Raw genomic sequence first — 26,577 nt, 5'->3', positions numbered from 1 at the left:
AAATCTAACGGATCTGCTGCTGGCAAGAAGAAGGCACAGTATGATAAGTACTAATACATCAGTGAGTGTTCAACTCTGCTAGACTTATGCACAACTTTGACAGAGACCTGTGCTACAAGTACTACAAGTGCTCCAAATCTCATATCAGATCTGTGATAGGTCACAGTGAATCCAGGAAACTCAAGACAGAACTTGGGTCCTGTATCGTAAAATTTCAAAAGTGAGGATGGTTAACTTAGGCAACAGTGAGAAACCATATACACCTATCGGCTCAAGTGGCTTCTTAGCAGAAATGAAGCACATCTGCTCCTACCAAGCTGAAGATCAGAATCTGACTTTTGGAAAAGATATACAAAGGCTTAGGCCCTAATATTGCTCCAGCAACAGTTGCAGGATAATGATAGGACAGTTTAATATTGGCAGGTTCAACTACAGTTTTCATCTAGACCAAGAAAAAGGACAAATTATTACAGGTTACAGTAAGCATCTACAGTAAACTCACTTTTTGACAACTTGAGACCTACTTCAAAAACTACCTGTACACACAGATGAGCTCAGCCTGCTATGCACTGTGGTTAACTGCTGAACTTCTTCTGCTCAAAAAGGTATCAGTTCTGCAGCACGCTTGCTGTGCAATTCACACAGTTCATAAGATTGTTCACTGCAACATCTATATGCTAGAAACCTCACAGCTCAGAGTTCACAGTTCTTTAGTGTAAAGTTTTAGAATTTAAATGTAGGCTTGAAATAATGTATGCTAAGCAATACATTCGTGCTTTTCTTACTCGTTTTTCACAACTCCTTTTCATAATCTCTCCTCTCCCACTCAGACCTTCTAGCTCCCTCCTTCCCAGAGCAGTAAATCATTGCTGCTTTGTCCAGCGTCACTCAGCATTGGAGGAAACTGTAGGCTGGCAAACGACAGCTGTTATTTGTTGGCGTTTTTTTTTTTACTTGACTAAACCATACACCTACTTCTTTCTAACATTTAATAAAGGAGAATTATAGGAGGTTTCTGTGCTTTTACATAATCCACTCCTTTTTCCAAGTTTTTCCTCATTTTCATCATTTTACATATCACCTCTAAGATATCTTCAAATGCCCTTCTATAAACCTCCTGATATTCCTGATACTGCCTGTACCCAACTATTACCTTTTTCTTTTACCCCGAAATGTGCTTTCATTTCTGAAAAATATGCAGACAAAATAAGCTGTAATATCCTGCTGTTAAACCAATCTGTTTTATCTCAAATTTTTCAGACATACTCAGTGAACGTTCAGAATAACCCTCCTATTCTTACTGGTTTTTAAGAGCAGAATAGCTTCCTGATCTAATGCAGGAAACCTAACACCAGTAATCCACTAATAATCTAGAGAACTAGTACAAGAAACTAAAGAGAGCCAGTGTAATTTCAGTCAACAGTAAATGAAAAGCACAAATAAAAATAATTTAACTTCTAAAGCTGGAAAAACACGTGATCTAGGAATAACTTTCTTAATTCTTGCAGTGCATAACGATATGTGAATAAGACTACAAATACAATAATTCATTGGACTCCCAAAGTAGTATGCCCTTTGAATTCACACCAGTTATACATAGGCACAAAGTATTTCTCCTTACCTTTCTTCTTTATCAAAAAACCAAAGCATTATCCTGTTATTTCTTGCAGCTTTGCTGAGGCTTACTTACCGCTTCAGAATTATCAATGAAAGGGTCCGTTTCATCATAACCATAACCTATATCGATTAGATCCTGCAGGCGATCTTTCCGATGTTTGTGAGGCTTTCCACCCTGAAAACAAAGAAGGTGTTGTATCACTTGAGAAAAGCAGAAGGCATTGGAGGAACAGTCATTCAAGGAATTAGCAGTTTTGCTTCCTTGGATGCTTTCTGGAAGATGGTCTAGATGACTAATGAAAACTTCCACACAGGGATGAGTTCTGGCAAACATGCCTCACCAGAATCATCCCTGAAAAGTATTAACCGGCTACCTCCTTTCTGCATGACTGAGATCTTCCTGACATTTCCCACTCAGAGAAAAGTTTCACTGTCCCATGGTTTTAAAGCACAGTGATAGGACTGTTAGTGATAGAAGAGCTGTGATACTTTAGGAAGTGTTAAGTTTTTCACTATGTTAGTATCATTAGAAGGGAAAATACTGACAGCCTAGTATTCAGTAAAGTGTTTCCCTACACAGGCATGATTGCTTCTCTAAAGTCAAGTCAAGCCTAAACAAAAAGAAAAAAATACTGATCTAGTACTTGTAGATATGGTGTCTAAGAGTTTAAGAAGTTACAGCATTCATATGACATAACTGTAGAAAAATATATTAAGATAAAATCCTTTGAAATGCAAGATCAGTCACCTCAGTTGACAGGACTGAAGATAAAACATTGAGTTTTAAAACATGAAAGTTACTTGAGCCAGAAGCTGCATCACAGGCTATGGATGGGTTCACTTACCTCTGGGAAGCAGTAAAATTAATCTTATTCTGTAAGTATTTTTTTCATGTGGAAGTTCCATTGTTAAATCAAGTCAAGTAAAAACTCACATCCAGCTCAAACATTCAAGAAATCTAAACTTAAGTTTTTTAGCTCACATATGTTGTCAAAATCATCATTATACAAGTCTTACAAGATAAAATTCTCCAAAAGGCACCACATTCACTAAAACGGTAAATTCTTCCATGAGTTCAAGAAGACTTGCTCCTGAAAATTGTCTGCCTGCACTCTACAGTTCTGAGCATGCTTAGAGTAAATATGAGTCTTTCCTGTTGTGACATCCAAATATCACAGCCCTCTTGTTAGTAAGAGTATGCAGATACTGTTCAAAGGAAGTTTCATCTTTGGTCTTTTATGAAAAGTGTAAGCATCTGAACACCTCCATTTTAACAACGTTTTGCAAAAATTCAAGATTGCAATGAAGTAAAGTATCTGCTCTTGCAAGCAAACAGGAATCTCTCAAGTATACTTAAATAAATAAATGCCACAGTCCTAGGAGAAAAAACTCAAAAGTGCATTCTATTTTTAATTCAGGTTTCCAAGCTATATTCCAATCTAAGCGTTCTATCAGTCCTGTTATCTCCTGCAGTCACTCATCTGGCAAAACATCTGAATGACTGCACATTCCCAAAACATATTCTTTTTTTTAAACAGAGGAGTCTGAATAAGAGAAGAAAAAAAATAAAGAAAAAATGTTGTAAAAATAAAGGCAGAATTCTGATTAAACTCCAGTGCATCCAGTACAAGAGCTTATGTAATTCATGCTTCTGACTTAAGTGCCAGCAGGCTGTATAAGAATGCTTCATAAACTACACTTTACCTCTTCACCTGTACTGCACTCACTAATGTGTAGTGCAATCCACCTCCATACTACATGTCTTGCTAGGCCCAAGTAACCACCAACATCCTTGTTTGTGAGTCTAAAATCCTTTTGCAATGGTTATCCTACGATTCTATGATTTCAGTACAAGGGGTTTAAAAAAAAAAAACACAATTAAAATTTCCAATACATTCTGGCTGCCTGACAGTCATTAAAACCAGATATGGAAAAGAGTTAATAAAAACAACAAAAATAAGAAGTCTCATAACAGCTGAATGAACAAAAGCAGGATTAAAACAGTAACTCATATTCAGACATATGAAAATACCCAAACCACTGTGTGTATAGTTAGAGATTTTCCTTCAGGCCTGGTTTTACCCAGGTATGTTTAAGGAACTGTATTGAGAGCTTGTATGATCAAGATGTTAAGGATGCAAGACTACAGCAGAAGAACTGAAGGGATTATCTCTGTCAGTGTTTACTATACAGCAGTTCAAGGACGTTTTACTACTGAAGCTTTCCTCTAACCTTTCAGTCCCAGAACATAAGTCATGGTACCAGAGAAAATTAAGATGTCTAGTTCCTGAAACTGCAAATACGACTCATGCAAGTATTCAAAAAAGCCAAATAAGACTTCAACAAATTAACTGTGACATGTAACCTTGGGTTTAAACAACCTTTGCCCAACAGGACTAGAAGGTGTGTGGCAAATACGATGCCAATATTTGAAGAATCTTACAAGGGTCACAGCAGAATCCATAAACCAGTAAATCTGGTCTCTGCATTGGGTAAGTTAATAAAAATTCTAAACAACAGAACCAGCAGGCATAAGAATATACATTACAGAGCAGGAAGGAATTTTGGTAGAAAAAAGTAGTACTTTGAGTGCTGTAAAACAGGTCCAAAGATCTTTAAAGACAAGAAATTGTCATGAGATAAGGAGGGTCCACTCAAATTGATGCCTGATTTAAGACTAGGAAAGAAAGGGCAGAAAAAGGTATTTCATTTTGGCAAAGAAAGCAGTCAGTGAAATCACTAAGGAATGTGTATTCCCATTCATCTTTAGAAGTAACAGAGAGGTTTAACAGTTTGGGGAGGGTGGGGGTGTAAGATGACAAATTACTGAGGATAGTAAAGAAAAAAGACAACTCGAGAATCACTGAAAGATCTCACAGTTGCTCTGAATTTAATATGGTTAAGTAGTCAGCTGAATTCAGTATCAATAAAAGCAAAGTAACCCACGCAAAGGAAGTACAACCCAAGCAAGAAAAAAATACAGTAATCTCCAAATTTGTTATGCTACCCAGGAAGCACTGGAGTTGTTACGCACAGTTCTATGACATTTGCTCTACAGTCACAAGTGGTCAAAGAAGTAAGAATTGGAACTGTAGAAAAAAAAAAGGAATGGAAGAAAAAACCCAGAAGTCATCATTATATCACTGATAAATCAGGGCACCATACCATTAATATCCTTTCATTTAAAAAAAGAAATTAGAACAAAAAAGGGAACAGTAATCCAACAAGGATGTTTAAAGGTAAAAACTACTGCTTCTATACAATAACAGAATGTTAAGACACTACAGTTGGAGAACGAAAGGGCTGAATTTAGATGACAGCAACAAAATCACATGCAATGTGCAGGAAAACTGAATATATTTCACTGTTTCTTACAATACAGAAACTATAGAGCACCATGTGAGCTCATCAGGTTTTAACACAAAATATGTTTTTATATGACCACCATCATGGTACTCAGTGCCATGGAACACACAATATCCAGTAATGATCTGCCACATTCATGACAGAAAGCTACAAAAAGGTTAAATGTGCAGCCTTTGGCTTTGGGAGAAATTAAGACACAGATTGCCAGAGAGGCACAGTGCACACTTGCTTGGTTGTACTTTCAAGTACGAGATTTCACTAGTGTCAGAGGACTATGCTACCACCCATTAGATGGACCTTAGCTTTGAGCCAAGAAAGATTCTTACACTAGGTACAATACTGTCTGAAGTTCAGTATCATGTGTTCACAACAGTGCTGGATTTTGTCTAGAGAATAACAGCAAACAAAACACTGAAAATAGGAACCCTTCAGAGCAGATTTTTATGCTGGTATTTAAAATGCGCTGCAATTCCAAAAAAGGGCTGAATAATCAAGTAAACAAATGGTATGTTATGCATCTCGTTTTACAAAAACCCATTTATTCGTAGGCTTTTTCTTAGGATCTGGAAAATACACCAAATAATATACTGATTTGATGATAAGTACAGGAATTTATCTGAAAAGAAGTAAAAAGTCTTCAAGGTAGACTGTTCCTCACATACCAAATTTTCCAGAAGTACTGCGCACGTGCTACGATTAAAAACATTGTCTGACTCCATTTTAAATGGATATAGGTAAGTAATACCTAAGTAATTTAAGGAGGATATAGTACTTCCTGCAAATCAGAAATAGAGGGTTGGGGTTTTTTTTTTTTCCATTCTCATACAACCAGTGATTACTTTTACACTAAAGCTCTGTTAAGGAGTGTCGTGGCTTAACTCCAGCTGGCAGCAGTACCACGCAGCCTCTCATTCACTCGAGGAGAAAGGATATCTACTACATGGGATCCCTGCTCTAGTTTAAGCCACAGAGCAAACATCTCACAAGAGTCAGAAGATGGCTGGATGTTGTCAGAATGAGCAGTTGTACTGGGTCAACATACAGAGCTGCAATTCCTCTGAGCATCAGTGGCAGGTAAAGATGGATGATTCTCATATTGGAAGAGAGAAAGGACAGAAAATATCTAACACAAGAAATCTTAATCCCTCACCACCCTTCATGCTTAGTGGCCCTAACCTAATAAGTTGTTCTTTATATAGAAGACATTACCTTTTGTGGGGTTGAGGGGCGTAAGGTAAGGCAGAGAATGAAAGGGAAAAAAAAATCAGAAGTGCAAGTAGTAATCAAGATGCAAGTGCACCATGAATTTAAACTGTTGAAAATTGTACATTTTTGTTACCTTCTGCTTTCTTATAGTTAAAAGCATCTATTTGCCCCTTTTTATGACTACTGAACATTGAGCTTCAGTTTTCTTCACTCTGATAACATGTTTTGTCCACAAATGTACACGTTTAGCTTTGATGTATGCATAAATGTATACGTTAAAGTAGATTACTTCCACTACCACTCCCTCCTACATACACTGTTTTACATGGTTACATTGACTTTCATCTACTGTAGTTAAGCAACTTGTTTCAGGACATCATAAGTCCTCACCTTGTATTATGGAAATGAGTTTTCTAAAAAAAGTACAGTTGAAACAGTTTTCTCTCACACTGAAAAATTATTTATCATTCAAATTAAAAGCAAACAGTATTCTAAAACTGCCTTCTCAATTCACTTCCTATATTGCTGTCAATTCCTCCAAAAGATGAAAATTATTTTTTTCAGTTTAAGAGTTTGTTACATATTACAGCTAACATGCTTTGAAATAGTAATTACTGCTACAGAATGTATAGATTGCACACTCAGAAAAATCTGCCTCTGTTAGAAAAATAAAAAAAAAAAATCAAAAAAGATAGATCTTAGTATGTGTGTTAATAGCAAAAGATACAAATGACTGCTCTTGTTTCCCTTCTTTATTACTGAGGTGCTCTATTAGTAATCCAGAATATCAACATGCCTCAGCATGATGATGAGCTTTGATTGCCAGCTCAGAATTAATCACCCAACCCTACCCATATGAATTCTTAAAGACCTGTTTGGGTGTGGCTTTTGTCAACATTTTCTGATTTTCTACCTTCATTTACTAGTGTAAGCCTCTTTATGTTACTAGCTAGCTTTATTCATACTTTCAGGAGTCAGCAGAGTATCTTTAGGCAGCTAGCAGCTACAAGAAATTCATCGAGCAATGTCTTACTATTCAACAAGTAACTTCCTATGGAAGCATTCCAAACTAGTCAGAAATTCATCAAGATTCATCAGTATTTAGCCCAAACAGAAAAGCTGTTCAATAGTGCACAACAGCACTACATAGAAATTCTTTCCTCCAGCACAGTATTTAGCATGAATATCAACCTGCATCTAATAGTTGTATTTATATAGGAAGCTTTTCTAAGAATAGCTTCAGAAGCTATAACATCTATAGACAAATCTATTTAGCAGACTTCTCTGATAAGCTTGTGGCAGCTTCAAGGTGCTTAAATGAAATACAGTGAGACAGTCATCTCTGAAACGTACAGAAGTCATTTGACACTACACCAGCAACCTTAATCAGGAAAAAAACAACCCTGTGATATTAAGACCTCTACAGCATCATAACTTAGCACTATTAAATATTTGTGTATTTTAACAAAGCAGAGTAACTCACATATTTTGCCTCAAACTTCTTGGCAAGCATTTCTACTTCATGTCGCTCACGTTGTTCATCATTAAATGGATCTTCCAAGTGAATCAATTTCTTCTGAAAAAAGCAGAAATTACATATTCATTCCACAAGAAACACAGAGTGTGTCTGATAAAAACCTGTTATGCCAATAAACAATGCTCTGATGACTAAGTAGCCAGAATTTATACTGTGTTCAAATACTTACTTTGGCCTATAAAAATTAATTTGACTCATTCAATTATCATTCAGTTACTTTGCTTCTGATGAAAACACCAACAGAAAAGTTGAGAGAAATATTGAGATTTGTATTTTCCCAAGCATTCCATTACAACCTCAACTGAAAGTGTAAGAGAAAGAATTATAAGAGAGAATTATACCCATTTGAGGTTCAAAGAAAAAGAACTCTCTAAGTATAACTCCTTTTCACTTCTGCTTCCACTGGTGCATCTTACACATGTTGTGGTCCTTCTAGATACAACAGACTAGATGCACCTGGTAGACTGACCAGCAGGGAAGCAGCCAGAAGACTAAAAACCTCAGAGTTATAATCATAACTATAATAACTTCTTTATCTAAAGAAAAAAAATAACAGTGCAATAGTTAATTTCAGTGATAATAGCATGAATTACAGAAGATTGCCACTATGTTAGCCACAAGGACAACAGAGATTTAATATCCCAGCTATTTACGAATAAGCAGGCAGTACCTCCCTTTTTTTTTTAATAGAAAGAGGTTTTCACTGACACAAAGTCAATGAACACAGTGATTTTTATTGAATAAGTTACAGCAGAAAACCAGGGCTGCCTCCTTCAAATTAGAGTTCACATAAAATACAGTAATTGCTGTAAGGGGGGAAGGTACTTGGATGCTAAAATACAGTAGAATGGAGTTCCATTTTATAGAATTTTATGGATGGCAACTAACTTTACTGCACATGGACCACTCGTCAATGAGTAAATGAAGATTTATAATAGACTAAGAACAAAAAGTAACATTAATTTCAGAAAAGCAACTTCACAGTATGAAAAGCCAGTATATTGACTAAATGGTAACCAAAGTAGCTCAGTAGTACCAAGACCAATATAATGAGGAAGGTAAGCAAAAATGCAAACACCACATAATTACCATACATTTTCTAGACTGAGTACTTAGAGAAGAAATTAACAGAGGCTATAGTTAGTCCTGAAACATAGGTTAAAGTCATGTATTTCCTGTGGGCATAATTAAATATCAAATACAGCTCAATTCATGAAACACTGTTTTCTCTGCTTTTAGCAGGGAAAACCTATTCCACATCATCTGCTAGGCATATGTGGCTTTTTTTTAATTGTGAAATGAGATAAGGTTGAGGCCAAAGATCAAGTAAAATTTAGTACTTAAGTGTTAACCTACCTCCCTCCACCAAATTCTCAAAGCTGTAGCTGACTATCAATTTGATTAGTTAAGCACTATTGCAAACTCAACTTCAAGCAAATTTTAGTTTTGCCTGTTTCTGAGGGATGGATGAGTCTCAGACTAAGGCATTATTACTTCAGCACCTTTACAGCCTGTTTGACAGAAGCCAACTTGGGCTCCTGGCTCAGCCACTTTGACTTAGGTTTTATGCACCAAGCCTCAGTTACACCAATGGAATCAAGAGCACACTTTGACCTCCACCAACATTTAAGAGGCAAATGAACTCTTCAACCACACTAACTTATTACTCACATCCAAAAACTTTACATAAATAATTCCTACCAAAAGACGAACTATACAAACAACTCTATCAAAGGATATTCTTTTATCAAGGCAAAAAAGGAGGACAAGGACAGCACAAGTTCGTAAAATAAACATTCCCACTAGCTTCTGATTCAGGATAGGAACTCAAATTTGGAATAAGAAAAAAAAAAAAACCTGAAGTTGCACTGTCAGTTGATTTTGGACATTCTCTACCATTCCATTAAGAGACCTATTAAAGCAATGCTTGAAGTTATTCCTGTGCACCAGTCCTTGCCTTCCCAGAACAGCCTGCCTCTGGAGAACCTTTCTTGGTTGCTTCAGTTCCAAACAATGCTACAAGACAGAAAGACAAGCTCCTGAGTTTGTAATGTTAAACTTTAAGGGGAAATGTTGTAAGTTGAGCAACTTCTTATAACGGAGAAGTCAACAACAACTTTCAGAAAAACAGATCAATCTTCACATTACAAGAAGTCTGCATGGCAAAAATAAAGTTTATATGACCTGTACATTTTAAACTGAAACATTACTAAAACAACAAATTTGTAACTCTAAAACTCCACTTAAAACCACAACATTAACTGCCAACTAGTTACTCTCTCCTTGGAAAAAGCAAATCTCAAGATTTTAAGTCTTCCCTATCCTATTAGAGTAGCTCTTCCAGCTTCTTCATATAGCAAAGAAGAAGTTAAACTGACAGGCCAAGTATATATCAGTTTTTAAACATGAATCGCTTAAAAAGATTGTAATTTATGACACTGTTTTACATAATCAGCTGATTGTTCCACACAGTCCAGCAACTGACAGGCCATTATGATCCATTCATTTCAATATGGACCCTACAGAGCTGAGAATCATACACAGTTTCTTATAAAGCATTTCTATCACCGGCTCTACCTTAAAAGCAGTCTCTGACCCCAGTTGTAGCAAAATCTCCCAAATCACTGCTCTCCCCCTATCCCCACAAGACACAGAATTTGCATCAGAACTACATCAGAAAAAAACATTTTCCCCTGATTATGTGATTAAGATACTGACAACCTACAAAAAAAGGCAGTTATGGAACTGGGAACTGCCAAAGGGAAAAGTCAGTCTCCACCTACTGAACCACTTCTATCCACAATTTTCACAAATTTCTATCCACAAATTTCTAACCACAATTTTCACCTTCATACAAGAACTGCTCAGAAATATTGCACTTCACAGAGCAGCATGATTACGCTACGCTAATTCAGAGGAGTCATAACTGGCACTGTTTGTTCACAACAGCTGTAGGACAGGATGAACAGAAGAAACTTTTTAACTTGCATCACAAGATCACAGAGAGATTAAAATCAGCCACCGATTTTTCTGTCTTCTACATTTGAACACAATCCAGTGTGTACATCCCTCCTACTACAGAAAAAAAGTGAGCAGGATGCCAAGTATAGTTACGGCATCATCACCACCCATACTCTGGTTCATAAAACAGAAGTTTTAACCACTCTTGAGTTTGTGCTGAACGTAAAAATGCCATGGCAGTATCAATACTGGTATTTGAGACTTACTTCTATCACCAGATCTACCACAGACCTTCTCAGTAGTAGTTACTGACTTGCCCCTTACCTTTTCCACTATGAGGTAAACTTTCTCTAAAATTCTGTACTGGAATTAAGAGGAGCCACAGCTATTTAAATCAAGTGTAACTTCACTGGTATCCTCAACTCACTAAGAACGAGTGGCTCAAGTGTAACCAGCTTAAGGACACGCGTCTCTCCTTCCTACTTGGAACACTGGGTCCTGTTGATTGGCTAATGCTGCTTACTTCTTAAAGCTGCCTACACGAGTTTTGTTCCTTAATAAACAAAGTAGTTCAAGCACCAAACATTTTCTGTTTGGGTGGAACAGAGAAAAAGAGAGTACTTTTTTTCCTTGAATTAAGTTCTTAACAGTTACAGGTGAGGTTAGTGTTTCAACATTAACTCTCATTTATCCCCAACCCCTCCAAGACTGCAGAAACTCCTCTCCAACTCTGCTAATGCTCACTTCACAGCTTCTCAAGGCTCGTAGCATAGCCAGGCTAATAACTCTTCATTTACCTGCACACAGCCTAGAAATAACCCTGACCACAGACCGGCATGGTTACAGTTTCCTTCTCGCCGGAAAAAACCTTCCAAGAAGCAAGGATGCAACAGCACTGCTCTCCGAGGACAGAAGGGGAGCGGCGGGGAGGGGAGCCGGGGTAAGCAGGGCACAAGACAGTGGCGCTCCCCCGCCTGAGCCCGCAGCAAAGGCCAGGAGACCTCGGCCAGCTCAGGGACGACAAGTGCGAAGCCTCCCCTTCCCCCACGGGCACAGGCGCAGCCTCAGCACCAGGAGGAGCCCGCAGCGGCAGCGAGGCCGCCGGACTTCCCTCCAGGACACCGCCCCTCCCGCCGGGCCGGGACCACCCCTAAGCACCACGGGGTGACCGATAACACTATCGGCGAGGCCGGGGCCGCCTACAGCTGGGAGGTGGAGGAGGATGATGCGCGGCGGGGCCCGTGCCAGTGGCAGGGGAGGGGAAAAAGCAGAAGGGGAGGTCCCGTACCCTCGAGTCCCCGCACAGCAGCAGCTCCGGGTAGCTGAACTCCACGCAGCCCTCCTCGGTGGGGTCCTTCAGCACCACCTCCAGGCGGACCGTCTGGCGGAGCGGGAGCGCCTCCCGCGGCGGCGGCGGCTCCTGCCGCCCGCTCTGGCGCGGCGGTGGCGGCGGCAGCGGCGGCGGCTCGGGCCGGGGGGGCTCCCGCTGCGGCGGCTGCTCGGGCCGGCCGGGGTCGCGGGGCGGCTCCGGGCGGGCGGCGCTGTCGCGGGGCGGCTCGTTCGGTGGCGGCTCCGGCGGCGGCGCCTCGCGGCCCGTCGGCGGCGGCTCCGGGTCGCGGCCCGCCGGCTCCCGCTCCAGCGCCGGGCTCTCGCCCTCGCGGCGCCGCACGGGTGACAGGCTGATGAACGGCACCCGGCGCGGCTCCGCCATCCTCCGCCGCCACCCCCCCCCGCCCGCCGTCCGCCGGCCCCCGCCTCACGCGTTCGGTGACACCGCTCTCTGCGCTCCCTCCCACCGGCCCCGGCTCCTCCCTCTCCCCTCCTCCCCGCTCCGCCGCCCGGTCGGAGCTGCCCCCTACGTTCTCCTCGCCGCCCCCGCCATCTTGGCGCCCCCCCACATAAATAGAAGCAGCCCCGCAGCCCGCGCAGGCGCACCCGGGCCCGCGTCGCCGCTGTTATTGCTCAGCTTCCCCCGGACGTCAGCGCGGCCGCCGTTGCCCCCCCGCCGTGGCCGCCGGGCCCGCCCCCGGTTGCCGGGGCGATGCGCACGCCGGGCCCGCCGCCCGCCCCGCGCGGGGCAATGGCGGCCGCGCCGCAGCCGCCAGCGCTCGCGCTCCTTCTCGCCCGAGGGCGGCCCCGGCGGTGACCTCACCCTGCCCCTGAGGCGGGACGGGAGGAAGGGGCAGCCCCGGCCCGGGATGCTTCGTGCTCGTTGGGATCGGGACTGTCCCCGCTGCTGGCGGGGCTGCGCAGCGCTCGTCCTCTCGGGGCAGCGCGGGCCTGCTTGGGGGAAGGTGCGCTGAGGCCTCTGAAAGTCGGCGGCTGTGGGTCAGTCACCAGAGGAAAACCCTAAATCCTGCCCACGATCGAGGGCTCAGTGCAGGGGAGAGCGGCCGTTCCCAGCCTGAACGGCGCGGACGCGCCGTGTGTCGATGACATGAACCCACACTGAGTGGAGCAGCTGAGGACATCGGCGTTTGACAAAATCGCGCCGTACGGGGCTGATCCCAGCGTGCTCCCGCAGAACAGCAGCCGCTGCTCTGGGTGCCGGTCTATCCTCGGGGGAAAGGGAGCTTTTTCAGTGACCATTCCCAGTCTGTGGTGTACCGTCTTACAGGCTGCAGGGAGCAGCTGAGGATTGGTGAGAAGGAGTTGTCCTGTAGAGAGGGGACAACGCGAGGAAGGCAGGGTTTGAGCAGCAGAGAGACTTCCGTCATGAGCAGGAGCTGCCTGCAAACAGCGCAAGTGTTTCAGTCTGTCACCACCTACTTTGACAGACTGGTAGCTGGTATTTCCAGATGGAGGTGTGCCACCAAGGCAATGCAAAGTTTCAGGAAGCTTATGAACGAACATCATGTACATTGCATCCTTCAGCTTAATTGGGGCAGAGAAAAAGAAGTTGGATGGGGGTTTTTTGGTAATTTTTTTTAGGCTCAGAAATACTAGGTAGGAGTGGTTTTGTTCTCTTTTTTAAAAAGTACTCATTTTATGCAAAGCAAACAAATAACACACATCTGTGTATTATTATTTTGGATGATTACAGCAGACCATTCTCTGAATCACATTACTCCACTTTCTAAATTGCGTTCATCACCATGCTTGATACTTTCCTCTTGTTGCATAGGAGTTTTTTTGACTGGACTGTTTACTTTCATCTAGACTCCAGAGAAGATCCGTGACGCTAGAACATCATTAACAGGGAATGGAGAGCATTCCAGAATAGTGCTTGCAGCATGGAATCACTGGAATGACTGACCTGATCTGAGAAATGTAAACCGTCTCCTTTTGAAGCTTGAAAGGCTTTGTTGAGCTTTATAGTCAAAGAGACTTGCTTTATCTTAATGACACTCACTCAGTTTGAATCCAGAAATACGTTGCCTATTATGTACATCACCAGATAGTTGTATGAATTCTCAACAGGAGAACAAGTGGGATCACCAAATGATTTTATTATGATGCTGAAATTAAAAACATATTTGAGGAATACCTCTACTGAGCTTGCTAGTCATACTAGAACATACAAGGTTTTAAGCTCCAGACCTGCAGATCCCGCCAGGAAGATTCTACTTCTCATTGAAGTCCCTGTGTAGTCTATGTCATTAAACTCTGTGATGATAAAAAGGGGTCTTTCCTCAGGAAAAGACCAATTTATTGCTTCTCAAACAGAAATCTTATGTGGAAGTCTCAGGCTCTTCTGCAGCTCTGCTGAATGCTTGCTTTCAATTACAAAATAGGAGACTAGACATTGTTGAAATAAGTACAACAGGAATACAACAGGTATTTTGTTCACAGGTAATACTTGGATATATCCACGGAAAGTGATGAAGATAAGCTGTGCATTTTAAGTATCCAACCTAAAAATCCATTTTGTGTTTCAGTCCCCTAAGATATATGGGACTATATTCAGAAGTAATGAATGTAGGACAGGTACACCACAAGAAAATGAGTTTTGCAAGATCTGAATCCAGTGTTTCAGATTGTCTTGGTTGTAGTGTAAAAAGCGTAGGGCAATAACTGGAATATGTTAATGTTACATTTGGTCTAAGACACTAGAAGCACTCAGGAAAGACTCACAAGAAAACAACCAAATCTAGTAGATCTTAAGGAATTTAATTTTGAATACACCAGGAGTGTTTCAGGCTTGTGCCATATCAAACAGTTTCGAGAGGAATTAGATTTGTAATTTTTTTCATAATTTTTTTTTCTGTTCTGATACCTGTTTTATTCTTTGGCATCAAGCTCTGTCTCAGGTATTTTTCTACATAGCATAATGTGTTGCACTTCTCAGCGCAACACAAAACAGTAACATTTTAAAAAAGTAATTAGAGATAGATGTTTTGCCAATTATTTTGCTTTCTCTCAGGATATGACCATGCTAATGTAGTCCAACATCAAATACGGATTTCTTCCCTTTGTATGTTATCTGAAGAACACAATAATGGAAGTGTCTCTTGAAAGAGGCACATTAAGAATTACAAAAACTGTGACAACTGCAGAAAGAGTAAGTTTGAGGTGAAACTGAAGCTGCTTTTTATTTCGCTAGTGAAAGCCAGTATGAGCAGATCAGACAGAGTGGATGCTTGGAACTACAGATGCTACAGCCACTTCAGTGAGTGGCAGTTTGTTGACCTGACTTTGTTTCAAATACAGAAAACAGAGACAGCACAGCAAGCCACTAGAGGCCTCTACCCTGGTGCAGGTGCGATCTCCCTGCTCTGCTTTGGGTTGGCTTCTCTGTCTGTAGCACTCTCTCTTCTTTTTGGGCTGTTACTGTTGGTTGTGGTAGACTCAGAGCTGCACCCTGTTTCATTATAGACCAGTGCTCGCTGTTTTCCTGGACCTAATGGAAGCTGCTGTGCTGCCTCTGTGGCTTCTCTAGGCTGGACACTCTACAGCAGCAAGCCCAGGGTCCCATGAGAAGGCAGAGCTGTCCTTATCGGTTATGTCCGTCCCCAGGGAGCTTTCAGCTTCAAAGGCTGAATACTTTACTTCCATGAGCTATGAGCTTATTGTCCTTGGACAGGAATGCGGGAGTAAACGTGTTTTGCTCATATCAATAATAAGCTTAGGTGGCACAGGATGGCAGTTTGTCTTCTGCTTCAGCTGAGCACTGGGACCTACGTTTTTCCATCGGTTGCTTCCTCACTATATCCTCCTTGGTTTCTTATGGTCCAAAAAGGCATCTTGTTGATCCTTACGGTCCGTTCACCAAAGCTGCTGCCACAGCACTTGCAACTTCCACTGCTGTGTCAGGAGATGGTACAGCTGCAGGTAGGATGGTGTTTGTGTAGCTTTTACTAGAACTGCTGCTGCATCACAAGAATCCACTGCACCAAAAACATGGCTGGCATTGCTGGTTTTCTTTTTAATGATGCTCTCTGAATTCAAGTGTGCCTTTTTTTTGTTTTTTAACTTCTCTTCCCTCCTACAACTTTATGAAGTTGCTTCCTGCCAGATCCAGAATCAAGGAATAAGCCCCCCCCTTTCTTTCCAAAATCAATGCCATTGAAACCATTTGGAAAACTAATTTTTCTGTGGGATCCTTCCCCCTCCTTTTTTTTTTTTTTTTTTAAATAATTGTTGTTCTTTAAAGTAAAAATACTGTTCCCTGTGGAACGGTTTTCTCTCCTCAGGCACATGTACTTAAATCATACCAGCAGCTTTGCCACAGCCTTAGAAAGTCCGAAGTACACTTTTCAGTGAAGTACACAATGTTTGGAAGGACTGTAAGCAGGTAGAGAAATGCCAGATTCACTCTAGAAAGAGTGCATTAGCTTCAGGTAATTATGATATCCTTTAGCAGGACAGTAATATTCATTTGTCACAATTTCAAAGCAGAGGAACCATGATTGTGAACTTTATCCCATGCACTGGTATAGTGCTCCCTGTGAACTAGTTAAACCTTACTTCTTGCAGAAAGTTTGAGCCTGTGAGACACTGGATTCCTCTCCACAGCTTCAAGAAAAGCTTTGAACAAATCTGATTAAAAGTGCAAAGTTTCAAAGGCAAAAGGAATTTTTAAGAGTGGCAACAATTTTTATGGAAAAGGTCGTTATTGCTCCTGTAACTGGAGGTGCTTTTTACCTCTAGAAGTGGATTTAGGTGCATCTTTTGTTCACTTGCTGAGATGAGGAGTGGTCTTCCAACACCATATTGTGTGTCAGGACAACATAAATGGCATGACTGTGGCAGGTAGCTGATGAAAACAAAATGTTGGCTTTTATCTCACATTAAAAATAATTAGAAATTAGGGCAAGTTTTCATGTGAAAAAAGTAAAGGAATTTACGTGAGTGGGTGTGTCATGGCAATGTGAGTTCTTCAATCAAGGGAGGGTGTGTTCTCTATCATCCATGCTGTTCAGGTGCAATTTCTCAATGAGAACTTCAAAACTGACACAACTTCCCTATGACTGGAGATTTTTATGCTCTACAGAACATTGTAACATACTTTAAGCTAATAGATAGGGTAAGACTGTTCACTTAGAGGAACCTCAGAGAAAATTCAAAGCCTCAAGTGCTGCGTTTGGACAGAATAGCAGGTTAGGAAGAAAAAGCAATGAGAGAAAAAAGAAAGAAGAAGAGCATCCTCGCCAAAGAAGAGCAAGCTGCTCGAAGAAGCTGCTATGGGAACAGCTTTTGATCCTGGAGAGAAGATGAAATATTGAGACATTAAACATCAGCTCTTAAGTAGGTGTGTTTACCAAGCAGAACATAGATAATTTGTTCCCTTGGATAACAGTCGCAAAATCAATTGTAAGTAACAAGAACAGAACACTTTTCTAGGTACAACTTATTTTTTACTTGTTAATAACTATTTCTGCTTCTGGTGTCAGAATTTCTGGCTGGAGCAAGCAGACAACTTTCATCTTTACACTTTCCTAATGTTAAGGGTGAACTCAGTTAAGGCTGACAAATAAGCTGTAAACTTCTGCAGTAGTAATGATTCCAGGTGAAGTGGTGGACTCTGTGTCTTAACTAACATTAATTTGGGAATGTTAGCCCCTGAGAGGTTTTCTCTGCCAAGCAGTGAAGATTAGTTAGAGGTCTACAATCCTTAGGAAATTCCTCTTTGCAGGTTTACTCTTTACTTTTCTAAGAAGGAGGAAAAAATGAAGGCAAAAAAAATATTAGTTATCTTCTACGTGATCACAAGAAAATTAGAGCCACTGAATTACCAAAGTAACAAGCGACAGCATAAGAGAAAATTGGCTCAAATTGCACCAGAGGGGGTTTTAATTGAATACTAGGAAAAATTTCTTCACCGAAAGGGTTGTCAAGCAATGGAACAGGCTGCTCAGGGAAGTGGTTGAGTCACATTCCCTGGAGGTATTTAAAAGCTGTGTAGATGTGGCACTTAGGGACATGGCTTAGTGGTGAACTGGGCAGTTTGGGTAAATGACTCAATGAACTCAAAGGTCTTTTTCAACCTGAACGATTCAATGATTCTTTAAAATAACATTTTAGCTTATTTTATATTAATCCTGGAATTTTTCTTGTAGCTATAAAGAATAGCAAGAAGGATTACATCAGAAATAAACAAATAAGGGATTTTGTAGAGGAGTACCCAGTAATACACACACACAAGTTTTTTTCATTAAAAATACAGTTGTATAGAAAGGGAGCAGATTTCAATGAACTGGTGAAGAAGCTTAAACTGAGGAGCATCTGCCTGTTATGTGTTGATTGTGACTAACAGTGTCACTTAAACAGTAGTTAAGCTGAGTTTAAAATTGAAGAGGAGCTGTCTTTGAAAATAATAGAGTTCCTTAATGGTAGCTCTTTTATGATTCACACCGGCTCATTTGAAAATGTAAAACCACCTAGATGTTTACAGAGATTGAGAAGGATTTTGTGCTCTGGGGAGTTGTCCCTCACTTTTTCTCATTTGCACCATTTCTTTAAAGATACTTATGGCATGGGATGTTTATTTCTGATGAAAAGCCTGTTCCGTCAGGCCAGCACCCGTGGAGGCAGCCAAAGATTACCAGCCTGTCTGAAACTTCGGAGTCAGATAATTTTCTTATCTCTGTATTGTTGTCTGCTGGTTTTATTCTTCCAATAGTAATTAAAACCGCACAAGAATGAGTCACAATTTCAAGTAGCTCTCCCACCCACCTGTAACATGAATAAGGAGGATTGCCCGGGTAGGGAGTTCTCAGTTTGAATTGCAGTCTCTACACTAAAAGCAGTAATGCTGTTTAATGAGGTAAAACGGTCTAGAAGTAATTCGCAGCAGTACAAAAGCTAACGTGCCACAGGATTGCTCTTGCTCAGGGTTTCTCTTGTGGGTGCTGACGTAGGACAAGACACTCTAAGTGCCCTTGAGTCAGGCAGACTATAAGCTAGACAAGCCTTGGTCGCTTGCCACTGTGATATTTTCTAGTTTTTAGAGAATTATAGATATTTTAGTAATTATCAGAAATTTATTTTTTATTAAATACTCTAATATATGAAGAATTATTATAGTTACTGTTCAGGAAACAACTGTCAAGCAACGTTCATCCTCCCAAAAAGGAGAATTTTATGTAATACATATATGTAGATTGCAAAGCAACCTTCTAGAAGTTATAAAGACATACAACATATTTGGCTGTGACCTCGCAGAATTTTTTTTTTCTTAATTCTTCCTTTCACTTTCAGACTGATTTTAACAAAACTCCAATTTCCTAACCGAGTTTTTCAATGCCTCTGAGCACTTTGGAAACTGCTTTTACTCATAAAGTTCTACACCTAAGTAGGTGCACATTATCACAGACATCTGAGGGTGCTTGCATATACAAATTGCAACATGTTTAACATTCATATAAGCTTACGATCAGAATAGTCAGAAGGATACTTTGCATGTGCATTTCAGCATTTTCATACTTCCATGATTTTATTTCCAAGCCAAATTGCCTTCAAAAAGCAAAGCACATATTTATCACCGAGAATTAACTACATACCGAGATTGCAGATTCAACACAAAGCTGCTTTTGAGCTGCCACAGCATTAAAAATAGCATCTGAAAAATTACTTACAAAATACGATTTTCCATACATGAATAATTTAAATAGACAAATGAAATTTTGTAAAACTATTTTCTTCCCACCTCAAGTTGTATTCTGTGAAGACATATGAAATGTAAAGTTTTTTGAGCATATTAAAACACATGTAGAATAGCAGCAAAAGCAGTGACGATTTTAAGAATAGAGTGGATGGTACATATCAGAATTGCTTGTGAAAACAAGCTACATTTTCTGTATAACAGTTTTATTTCAAATGTCATTTTGCCGACCTTAAAAGAATGACCCCTGACACTGGTAAGTAATTGTGCAGCCTATTCTTACCTAAATTCTTCTTCACTGTTTCAAGAGACTGAGTTACTTCTTAGTGTCATGCTGATTTCTAGTCTTCCATAGGACTTAGCATTTTACAAATCAGAAAAAATCTTGCTTTGAATGCCTGTAAAGTGGGAGCAAAGCAAGTCATGTTCAGAGGTGGTGCACAGGGAGGAAGAGATAAGTGGAAAACAGCAGTACACTGGCAGTACTCCGTGGTAGTCCTGTAAGGCCCATCACATTACTGTAGATGGGAAGGGAAAACACTCAGTAGGGAAGGAGAATGTGCAGAAATGAAAAGCAAACACAGCGATAAAACCTGTTTGAGAATCTCTGGCTAAACTGAGTGGGGAGTCTTGTAAAACTTGCCTCAGAAATTACTTTGTTGTGACCAGAAAATAGCATCATAAGTCAGACAAAAGTAAGACTGAACTTGTAGAATACAAATGTTAGGATAATCATCAGAATGGGGAATATACCAGGCAGTTTAAGACTTAGTTTATCAGGTTTCATAATTTAATTTTTGTAACCTTTTCTTAGACACAGCTTTCACAGATAAATTGATATTCCAGAGATATATTGACTTCATGTGATATGAATTAATTCACCAGCTCTGCAAAATAAGACATTGAGTTTTGTCACATAATGGCTACTCATATAATGGCCTCACCCACTATTGTAAGGCAAGAAAAAGATTACTAGTAGTTTTAGAGAGGATGGGCATAATGATCGCGTTGTGCTTAAAAAGGACAAATGATGAAAGAAAATCGTAGATGTTACAATGAGCAATGTAGCTATTAGAATTGAAGCACGGTTCTTTTCTACGTGATGTAAACAATCTAAACATTATTATATGTATTCTGAAAATGTTGCTGTATATTATATAATTCTGCACTATTATGTGTGTCTTGTTACAGAACTGACTACGTGGAAGTTGCTTACAGTGATCAAGGAGCAGATGGTGGAGTCTAAGACTCATCACTCATCCCCAGTTAAGGGCCAGCTTAAAGTGTAGTTTGAGGACTTCAAAAAAAGGTTCATAAAAGTGCAATTCAGACTCAACAGCATAGGTAGTATCCCACATTTTAGTTAGATCCAGCTGTATCTGAGAACTGCTGCAAATTATCCCATGGCATATTTCCTGTCAAAATAACTGGAGACCCAGGGTCTTGAAGGTCTATTGTAAAATCATTTTAAAGACCATTACTTATTTTACTGCATTCCTTATTTTAAACTCTCCTAAAGAATTAGTAATAATATAATGTGGAGCAATTAAGCACAATTAAATGTGTAAGTATGAACTGAAACAGAAGTTCTCTTTTTATTTGAAGAATACACTCTGTCTTCTAAAAAGTCACAGCTCTTACTAAATATAGACTTTTATTTTAAAATCTATAAATAGATGCTAGTATAATTCATCAGTTGAGCAAGATCTGTAAGGAATTTGGGAACCATCCCCTGCTCAGAGATGTGAAATGTCTGCTTTATTTGTTTCAAATTAAAGTTTTTTAAAAAGTAAGCTTTTAGTGTGTGGCTAGATGGGATTACAGGGACAAGAAGAAAATGTTTCAGATTCTGCAAAAGGACTTGAACTGCTGGACTCCATCAATCTCTCTGGGATGCTGTAAGGTTCATTTAATAAAGAATGAATGGGAAGTATTATCTCCCATTACATGGATTTTGTACAAGTTTACCTGAATACGACAATACTGCAGTTCCTACAAACACAATACATACATTTCTGATGTCATATACCTAATTTAAAGTAATGGCATAATACAGTATTCATAATAAGTTGAGAATGACAGATGATGAAAAGTAGCTATCAGTCATCATTAATAAAATGTTTTGGGGCCCCTGGAAGGATGTAGGATCCAACAGACCCCTTGATAATCCAGATATCAAGCATTAATAAATGTCTGCAGAAAAACAAACTAGTAATTGGTGAGGATAAGATAGTCAACCAGTGTGGTTTGCATAAGATGGAAAACTGAGCCCATTTGAACAAAATATAGTTTTGTAGAACTAAAAGTAGGCTGTCTCTTCCGAAGGATAGACTGGGAAATACCAGTTCTGGAAAAGCCCTAGATGTCATGTCACAGTCGAGAAGCAATTTAATGCAAACTTCCCCTGTGATAACATGACAAAAAGGGTGAATGCAGTCTTTGAGTACACATGTAGGAGAAAAGCAAGCAGCAGTATGGAGGAGCATATTCCAATGTCTTATACAGTCATAAATTATGCCCACTGTAAACAGCCATGTTTTGAAAAAAAGTCTGTTGACAAACCAATTGCCAGTTTTCCAGTCTGGGAAATACCCTTACAAGGGAAGCTGTCTTTCATACAGAGTTGACTTGCTGCACTTTATGCATACCTAAAGATGAAAAGAAAACCCTAAAACTGAAAACCACCGAAAAACCCAAACCAAACCAAAGAATGCCAGGCTTTAATGGCTAACAGCAACAATGATTGTTGGAAGAATCAAATATTAGAAAACAAGGCCAAACAAGTTCAATTTAGAATTAAGGTACAATTTCTAAAACAGCAAATGTGATTTAACCATTTGAATAAATTGCAAAGTAAAACTATGGATTTTCCATTATCCACTTTCAAATTAAGACTCTTAAGTTTTTCTGGCAAATATTTTATGGTAAATCGAGTTAGCTATTGGATTCAACACAAAGATTAGCTGATGAAATCTACCATCTTGCACTGTGTAGTGTCAGGCCAGTTTATCTAGCTGTTGATTAATGACTTGATTTTAAGGTTACTGGTAACACTTTCATGCATTTATCTACTTATTCAATGATTGTATGAATAGATAAAAAGGGGAGAAGGACGTCTGGGAATGAAAATCCAAAAAGAGTGAGTGGAAATTATTTCTGGAGATAATACAGGGAAAAATGGGTTAAAGAGTAAACCAATTGGCAAAACCCAGATGTTTTCTTCAATGTATGTATAGCTCCCATGAAGTGAAGCTACACAGCTATATATGTAATTGTTTACTTTGTGTCTTACTAGCTAATGGCCAAGTTCCTTAATCAACCTTAGACAGCTTAAGAAGATCAATGAGCAATCTTCAAGTTGAGGGAGCCACATAAACCTAAATGCCTGCTACAGATCAGAGCTGGAATGTGACATGACTTTTCTTTCACAATGAACTTGCCACCTCCAGTTTAGTATATTACTTGGCTCCAGGTGTTACTAGAAGTTATATGCTGGATTCCAGAAGTAATCCAAGAGGGTTGCTGCTATATTGGATCAATTCAGATACTGCCCAAAGCAGATGTTATCCTAGAACTTACTTACAGCAGCAGATAGGATAAATGTCCTCCTCTGCACTGTAATCACTTAGATGTTACTGGCATAGATGTTGTTCAGGTATTACCTGAAGTTTAATTCAAGGTTGACTTCATTATCTATCAGGAATGGGTCAGCACTCAACTAAAAGCAGTTACATGCTGTTTTGGGTTTGGCTTTCTTTACCGGTCACTGTTAACGATATGATTGCTAGCACAGTACCTTCTGTGCATTCTCTGTAGCTTATTTTTCCAGAATCAGATGCTTATTCAGAGTATAAGAAATAACTGTAATTTCCATACTCTTCCTTGAAATTCTAATGATGCAGCAATTTCTTTCTGCCTTAGTCTCCCTTCCATTACATTATCTGAAATGCCACTGTTTCAATTTTTTTTCACTTACTCCTGACCCAATAAACTTACCCGTTCCCTGACTCTACCCATGCATTCTTCACTGCCTGCTTGTTCTGAATGGGTTACTTTTGTTGTTTTCCTCCATATCTACCTTCAGTACTAGCCATCCTATTTAGAGTACCTTGACTCCTTAAATTTCTAGTTTAGGGAAATATGGAAATGGGCAGGGATAAAATTTTGTTAACTCTATCTGAGAAAAAGCTTTAGATATACTTTATTAAATTCTACTTCTGTATCAGCTAAGGCATCTCCTATTCTCACATCTGTTCTTTGAATAAGATCTCAGATTAAACAATGAGAGGTACATTCGAGACATATTTCTAAGGTAAAATAAACACCAGTATTTCCGTACTTTTCTTGTTCTGCATTTTAATAGTACCTACATATCTGTTCCATTACCAAGACCTAAATGCTAAGACAGTATGTATCTTTTATTTCATCAGTGCTCAAGGCAAAGCTCTGCATTCCCCTGTTATATCTTAAATGACAAAAGCTTTATTACCAGTCAATAAAATGCACTGTGCTAAACCACATATTATGTAGCATATCAAATATGACATTATGACTACAGTAAAGAAAGGTGAGGTTTTAAAAAACTTCTTCATTGGTCACAGACAAGAATTTAAAATTACTCCCGAAGCCCTTATCCATCACACTTATTTCAAAAGATTCGACCAATAAGTAAAATGGTCTGTAATGGATTTGAATGCTCTTCAGCTCTCCTGCAGGTTAAACTTCAATAAAGGGAGTAATTAGATGCATTTAACATCTGCTACAAAGCCACCAACATGATTTTTTGAAGCTTTGTACCAAGATTCATAATTGTATTCGCGATCTGTTTCCAAGTTAATTAAACTGGGATGGAAAAGAAAAATGCCATTTACAAGTGAAACGTGTTTTGTAACTGCTTTCAGTGAAAATACTGCTCCTTTCACACCTCTTTTGAATGAGTGTAACATTGCTCCTGCCCCTGCTGAAAGGCTCTGGTATTGTTGCTATTATGATGGATCAGTTTCTACATGTAAATGCAAGTAGCCACAACTATCAGTGTACTTCTAGACACCTGAATGATGATACCCACATTTTTTGCTTGAAGCAGTAAAACCACTGACATGTCAAATGACAGAGAGGTGTGTATGTTCCATATATACCTATCTGCCTTATTTTCAGCAAACTACCATAAGATCAGGACCAAGGCCATTGGCTTGCCTTTGACTGATTAATGAACTTGCACTTAACGACCAGCCTCAAACCTGCTCTCTTCCACAGCAAAATGGATACACTATTTCAACTTCTGCAAGAGGAAGCAACACAGACCAACCAGACATTCAATTAAGAGATTTAATCAATGCACAGACAGTAGAGAATATGGTATTCTGAATTCCCCTCAAAAGATAAAAAAATATTTAAGTATTTTACAATACTTAATTATAAAGTTTCCTTTTATAAATAATATACAAATGTTTTTTCACTACATGGTTCTGGTTACAAAGCCAGGGGGTGGAGCTTCAGCAATGAATATTCATACACTCGGAACTGACTGCCCCAGGGGTGGAAACAGCCCATTTGCCATGGGCTGATCCAGACTGCACTGGAAAAGGGTGAGGCTCCACAACACTTACAGTTGTCAATGACATCACTGTATGGGAAAACATGGCAGACAAGGTTTTTAAGAAAGGGGAGAAGATAATCCAGATTCTTCTGAAAGTTGGTTTTGCCATTAAACGAAATAAGGCCAAAGGACCTGCCCAGGAAATTCAGTTCCTAGGAGTAAAGTGGCAAGATGGACACTGCCAGATTCCAACAGAGGTGATTAACAAAATAGCAGCAAGAAGGAAACACAGGCTTTCTTAGGTACTGTGGGCTTTTGGGGAATGCATGTCCCAGAGTACAGTCAGATTGTAAGCCCTCTCTGCCTTGTGACGTGGAAGAACAATTTCAAGTGAGGCCCTGTAAAAAATGTGCTCTACACTGCAGCCAGGGAGAAGGGTCCTTTCTGGAGCCACTGGCAAAAACTGCCCGGGAAGATCCAAGGAAAACTTCTGGGGTTGTGGAGTCAGGGATACAAAGAATCTGAGGCCTGTTACACTCCAACTGAAAAAGAGATACTGGCAGTTTATGAAGGGGTTCGAGCTGCCTCAGAAGTGATTGGCACTGAAGCACAGCTCCTCCTGGCACCCCAACTGCCACTGCTGAGGGGGATTTCAAAGGAAAAATTCCTTCCACACATACCACTGATGCTGTATGAATTAAATGGATCACTCTCATCATACAGCGAGCACGGACAGGAAATCCTAATCACCAACCAGATCTTGGAGATCATCATGAACTGGCCTGAAGGTGAGAATTGTGGACTATCAGGAAGAGGAGCAGGTGACCAGTGCTGAGGAGGCCTCACCAGATAATCAACTATCAGAAAATGAAAAGCTATAAGCTCTCTTTGCTGATGGTTCCTGTCATACTGTAGGGACAAACTGAAAATGGAAAGCTGGCATATGGAGCCCTATGTGGCAAGTTGCAGAAGCTACCAAGGGACAAGGTGATTCAAATCAGACCCAGCTGCAGAGCTCAAAGCTGTCCAGCTGGCTTTAGATGTCGCTGAAATAGAGAGAAGTGGCCAACACTCTACCTCTACACTGACTCGTGGATGTCAGTAAGTGCTCTGTGGGGGTGGAGAAGTTGACCATGAAAGTTCTTCGTGTAGATGCACGTGTACTCAAGAGTCAGGCCAACAAGGAGCATCGTAACAACAAACAGGTTAAAGATCAAAATGTCTCAGGTACATCTGGACTGGTAACATAAAGGTGAATTATTTGTGGTTCAGTGGGCCCATGATGCCTCAGGTCATCAGGAAAGAGAT

General features: G+C 40.1%; 2 protein-coding genes across 2 annotated transcripts in view; both read right to left on the bottom strand.

Annotated features, from left to right (window-relative positions):
- UBN2 (ubinuclein 2) overlaps positions 1-12,708 on the bottom strand; it is a 48,734-nt gene extending 36,026 nt beyond the window's left edge. The window contains exons 1-3 of the mRNA XM_032689111.1: positions 11,976-12,708; positions 7,673-7,765; positions 1,691-1,792 (exon numbers count right to left, since the gene is read on the bottom strand). Coding sequence (XP_032545002.1) covers positions 1,691-1,792; positions 7,673-7,765; positions 11,976-12,398 — 618 coding nt within the window. The 5' untranslated portion in view covers positions 12,399-12,708. The remainder of the gene's footprint in view (positions 1-1,690; positions 1,793-7,672; positions 7,766-11,975) is intronic.
- Positions 12,709-18,718: 6,010 nt separating this feature from the next.
- The window catches only part of TTC26 (tetratricopeptide repeat domain 26), a 54,885-nt gene continuing 47,026 nt past the window's right edge, over positions 18,719-26,577 (bottom strand). The window contains exon 19 of the mRNA XM_032689114.1: positions 18,719-20,128. The gene's annotated coding sequence lies outside the window, so the exon portion shown is untranslated. The remainder of the gene's footprint in view (positions 20,129-26,577) is intronic.

This window comes from Chiroxiphia lanceolata, chromosome 5 (assembly GCF_009829145.1).
Source record: "Chiroxiphia lanceolata isolate bChiLan1 chromosome 5, bChiLan1.pri, whole genome shotgun sequence".
Taxonomy (NCBI): Eukaryota; Metazoa; Chordata; class Aves; order Passeriformes; family Pipridae; genus Chiroxiphia; species Chiroxiphia lanceolata.
This window is presented reverse-complemented; position numbering and strand designations above follow the sequence as displayed.